The sequence below is a fragment of the Melanostigma gelatinosum genome (assembly GCF_949748355.1).
Source record: "Melanostigma gelatinosum genome assembly, chromosome: 5".
Taxonomy (NCBI): domain Eukaryota; kingdom Metazoa; phylum Chordata; class Actinopteri; order Perciformes; family Zoarcidae; genus Melanostigma; species Melanostigma gelatinosum.
In genome coordinates this window covers 10,113,884-10,119,347 of record NC_136638.1, presented here as the reverse complement: position 1 = coordinate 10,119,347, position 5,464 = coordinate 10,113,884, and the positions used below count along the sequence as shown (strand labels likewise).

The 5,464-nt window shown below is 46.7% G+C and overlaps 1 protein-coding gene across 1 annotated transcript in view; it reads right to left on the bottom strand.

Moving 5' to 3' along the window:
- The window catches only part of sh3bgrl (SH3 domain binding glutamate-rich protein like), a 10,437-nt gene continuing 4,973 nt past the window's right edge, over positions 1-5,464 (bottom strand). Inside the window, exons 2-4 of the mRNA XM_079268380.1 lie at positions 2,683-2,868; positions 1,265-1,345; positions 1-877 (exon numbers count right to left, since the gene is read on the bottom strand). Coding sequence (XP_079124506.1) covers positions 842-877; positions 1,265-1,345; positions 2,683-2,868 — 303 coding nt within the window. The 3' untranslated portion in view covers positions 1-841. The remainder of the gene's footprint in view (positions 878-1,264; positions 1,346-2,682; positions 2,869-5,464) is intronic.

Genomic DNA, 5,464 nt, shown 5'->3' with positions numbered 1-5,464 from the left:
TACTGAGAGTCAGGCGTTTTATTTGCAGTCTTATTTTTATTTCGAAGATTGTGTAACACCGGGATTACCAACACCATGTGAAACAGGATGCTGATGGTGAAACCAAACAGCGATCCAACTCCCCTGAAAACACAAACGGCAAATAAAAAAAACAACAACAACTCAATTTCACATCCCTCTGTGTATGCAGACGTGTAATTTTGGCATGTGTGTCATCATTTGAAAACATACATCATCGCGTAGAAAAACGTTTGCTATTAAAACAGCATTAAGACGGTGTAGAGTAAATTAAAACAGGGAATGGGATTGTGATAGAGCACTCTTACAGAAGGCGCTGCAGGTTTTTGGCGATGACGTAATGGGCAGGAGCAAAAACGTGTTTCCAGGATTCGACAGATGAGACTTGTTCTCATTGAGCCCGTCGAGTGAAATGAATGAGGCTGATGTGTTATGGATGACGTCCTGTTGGCCAAATGATGAATCTGTGGAACAACTTTCAACGTGCGTACGTTTAGTTGTGTCTGACTGTGTGAGTTCTCAAAAAGGAAGCTACGCGTTCATGCTTATGGTTGATTGACATGTCGTTAGGCCAATAGGCTTAGCGGGCTGAAGTTAATGAGAGGAAGCAGAGCTGTTGGTAGATACCCATAATGCACTGCTTCAGCACCTCCTTTAACTACAGCTGACAAGGCACAGCTGAACACAGACTAATAGAAAAAAAAAGTAAATCACATATTTATAAGCCGAGTGAAATGTTGCTTGTTTTCATCCTGGATCAGTTCTTGGTCGGCCTGGGTTCAGGTCTGGGTTCAGGTCTCAGGTAGGAAACGGTGTAAAGCTGCTACTGCTGTGCTTTCTTCGCCAGAGCCTCGGCCTCCTGCAGAGAGACACGCAGGGGGAGAGAGGAGGAGGAGAAGAGGGAGAGAGTGCTGTAATAAAATGGAGGATAATGGTTTATACATCTCCTGCCACGGAAAACCCCTCTGTTGCTATGGTAACTGGCACACCTCCCTGCAGCTCCTGTTGTGGCACAGAGGAGGCGCCAGTGTGCAGGAGAGCGAGAGGAGAAGGAGAAGGAGGCCTGCTTGGGTGTAAGGATATCAGGAACAGATGTATGATGTAATGTGTGTGTGTTTTCTGCATGGACAGCACACTGTGAGGGTCAATATATATTTAGGCCCATAAGCCGGTGTTACGGGAAAATATGGCAGCAGGAATGCAGTTCAATGAAGGCACAGACGACAGCGTGTTCGCCAGCTTATACCTTGGAGCCGGGGGGAGCGGTCAGACCCAGGAACGCATACACGGCGCTGTCCTCTCTGGCATCGAAGAAGGCCTCGTAGTTCTGAGGAAGAGGAAGACACGGAGAGGACTTCAGATGCAGATTGATCAACTCCAACCTGAGGAATGATAATGTGAAACAGGCTTTGGATCAGACGGCCGAGGGCGACCGTCTGAATTAGCCGTTGTTACGGTGGAGTTATTTGTCCAGGGAAAGGCCTCGGTAGTCAGATCTGATAGGAGGCATTGTGTTTGTAACCCACAAGCAAACACATTCGCCCGTTTAACTGTTGAGTTGCCTGCAGTCTCTATCATTCTTGATCCCTCGCTCCTTCTCATTCCTTTGTTTTCACTCCTTTTTGCTGCCACACACACACACACACACATTCTTGTAAAGAGGCCGTACAGCTGCGAGTATCCTGGTAAATGCTCTTGTCTTTGTCTGTGACATTCAATACAGCCCGTCCCGCTTTTGCAGCTTCGCTTCCAGCCATCCGTTAGCTGCACAGCATGACTGACGGCGTCTGACGGGAGTAAATTAGCATCTGCTAGGAGAGATGATGGCGTTTAAAGGAATAAACAGTTTGACATTTTGAGAAAAAAACAGCTTATTGACTGTCTACCGAGAGTTAGACGGGATGATCTATACCAGTCTTATCTGTTAAATATGAAGCCGGAGCGAGGTGACGGTTTGTGCTTCACCACAGAGTTAAGCAACAAAGAGCGGGAAGCTGGGGAGAAACAGCTCCGCTGGCTCCGTCCAAAGGTTAAGAAATATGCCTCCCCGCTAATTCAATAACGACTGAAAAAGTTGCGGTATGTCGAGGGGTTATGTGCCTATATGTTGTCGCTTTTTTCACTTTGGATATTGTGCAGATATGGTGTGGGCTTCAGTCGGATGTTGTTACTTTTGAACAGAACAAGCTGTTTCTCTCCATTGCCAGTCATTATGCTAAGCTAAGCTTCATATTCAATCGACGGATATCATTGTGATATTGATCTTCGGCTGCTTAAGTGCTGAACCGTTCCTTTAAATACTGGAAAGACTTATGCCAGGCTACGTTCATGGTAGATACATTCTCAGTCATCAATGTGATGCTATTAGAAATGTAAAGCAGACATTTCTTTGCCACTTGGGGCAGCGGGACAATCTAACGTTGACACATTGTCACCTGACAGCTGATGTGTTTGTTTCTCTTTCACTCAATTTAGCAGATATAGCGCAACGATATCATTCTGATTCTGTCCACCTGTCAGTAAGTCCAGCATCCATTCTCCTTTCAGCTCTGTTTAAGTCTCCACCAACTCACCCCATCATCGTGATGATAATGATGATGAGATGAGCTGCAGCTCTGTGTGTGACCCATCAGAGTGGTAGTGTATGTTCATCATGTGCCTCACCCCGCAATATTTGCTTTCGCTGAATATCTGTGGGGGCAGAGGGTTCCCCGTGGTCGGCCTGGACTCCTCCGGGACATTCTCTCTCATCCACATCCTGTTGCCCTCGTTGGCCGCGATGTCGCACTCCTCGAACGCGATCTTATTGACCGCCAGGAAGCCCATCACATCCTGCTGCTGCTTTTTAATCTGCGTGCCACAGAGAGAGAGAGAGAGAGAGAGAGAGGAAGTTGTCAGTTAAGACGTGTGTTAACGTTCAGCACTTATGAGGAAACACAAGGGCCTCGGTTCACCAGACTGCCATCACAGTCTGCTGCGAGAACGAGGACACTTCTTCTCTGCTGCGAGACATAACACCACAGTTACTAAGTTACCGCTCGCTTGCTGACAAGTGAGTGAAGCGATGCAATGAGAGGCTGAACTCGGGCAAGGCTAAGCAGGGACGGATTGTGTTTTATCTACGAGAAAGCGAGGAGGACGTCAACTCCCATCGTCCTCCGCACTTAATTGTTTTAAACGCAGCCACTTCAAAAGCACGTGTGACACTTTGCATACTTTTAAATTTGACAAAATGTCAAAGCCGATCACTTTCATACAATAAAGTGAGCATGTTTCTCTTCTAAATATAGTCCATCCTGCTTTATGCAAAACCCACAAGCTTGCCATCTAAGAGGAAGCAGATAACCAACGCTACGACACCAGCAGGAAAGAGAAATGCATCGAGAACGACACCCTGTGGGATCTCGCCTCTTTTCAAAAGTGCACTGGCAACTGTGTTAGCTGCTCTGTCACACCGCGAGGTGATAAAAAGAAGCTACAGAAAGGATATAAATGTGCTGTTCCTGCTTCTGCCTCCATCTATATGGATGTGTGTGTGTGTGGGTTTTAGTGTATAAGATTGTGGTCCAATGAGGGCTCAGTGGGTGTGTGTGTGAGAGGGAAGATGGCCCTACACGGCCAGACGGAAACAAGAGCTCCACTGGGACTCGAGAGGAGGTAACTGGTCAAACACGAGCCAAATAAGGCCTGCTGCAAGGAGACACACACATCCAGCCTCAGCTGCACACACACACATTCACACACCTAAAATCAAACGAAGCCAACTTCATGGCACTACAAGGTTCTGTGCATGATAATCTATTCAGCGTCTGGCTGTCAGTACCGACACCTCCCAGCTTCATGGTGTTCAGACGAGACAGGTGGATGATTTGTCGTCCAGCCATCTGCTGAAACAACACTGAGACATGGAAATGAGGGCGCTGACAACGCTGGTGCAGTTTCAACCATTTAATGGCAGTTGCACTCCCGAGGCCAAAGTCCTAAAACCAGCTCTTTGCCCACCTGCTCTAGAAACCAGCGCGGGAAGAGGCAACGGAGTGGAACGCCATGAGCTCTGCCTCTCTGTGACTCGCTCTGCCTCTGAGCACATGACAATCCTCCGTCTGGTGAAAGAACCTGCCCAGCCGGCTCTTTCTCCTTTTTGACTTGCATTGGCATAGTACACACTATTTAAATAAGGAAACTAACTTTCTCCTAAGTTGCTAAAATGACGAGTTGAGTACAAGGATCCACTTTCTCCTCTTTTCTCCTTTCCCTTGGTGCATTCCCCAAGAAGCCCACATTGTGATGTTGCCAAGTGAAATGAATTTGTAGGTCAGACTGGCCTCATGCCATCTGCCCCGAACTACAATGTGCACAGTGAGAGCCTTTGGGTGTGGTAATAAACAACTGCTCTTATCCTGTTGCCCTATCACTCCTTATCTGTCTCTCTGAAATGATAGAGGCTTATTCCTCATAGGATAGACAAGAGAGTGAGTCTGTGTCAGACCTGCAGACAATCAACAGGCAGGGCCGAAGTCTTGGTTCTATGAAAATACAAACAAAATGCAAAAGCGGTTGAGAAGTTGTCGTTTGTTTTGCCGAGACGTGGATGTAGGCGGTAACTCTTCTGTGTTTCTATGCTAGCACCATGACTGCACTACTTTGGTCCAGACTGAAATATCTTACGTATAGATTGTCATGTAATATAGAACAGACAGAGGATGAATCCTACTGGGTTTAGTGTTTCCATGACATTTCTTCTAGCACCACCATGAGGCAGACGGAAATATATCATATAAAAAAACGATTGGATGGCTTACACTGTGTACAGACATTCATGATCCCCAGAGGAGGAATCCTGATAGCGTCACTTATCCTGTGAAATATCTCTACATTCGCTGTACACGATGGAACTGTCACAACCTGGGCGACACCCAGACTACTGGTACAGACAAATACCTCCAAAACATATCCCCATCAGCCTCGGTTGAATTTTGTTGTTTAGAGACATGAGCAATAAACCTGTCATGACGTAGTCGCATGCATGCCCTGGCGATGCTCAGGTATACGCGTCTTTTAGCTTCAGAAGCTCTCACGGACATCGACGGATAGCGAGCTGTGCCGAGCATTCCGTTCGGCGGTGTCACAGTAAATAATGGTCCCCTCTCGATCAGTACACTGTGTGGGAATGATGTCGGGAAAAATCAGCTGTCAGACATGAGTCAGTGTGAGCTGAGCAAAACTGCATTTGGGTATACATCTAACAATAGAAGTGGTGTTTACTATTGAAAATTCAGAGTCCAGAGCTAATCAATGCCTGAAAAAAAAAGACAAAAAAGCAGGACTCTGGCATTAACAGCAGACAACGACAGACATTGATTGGAAGCCCTGTATCTAGAAACACAGGCTTGGATCAATGCGATGGAGACTGATTCAATCAGTTATGTCGACTCGGGGCTGGGGG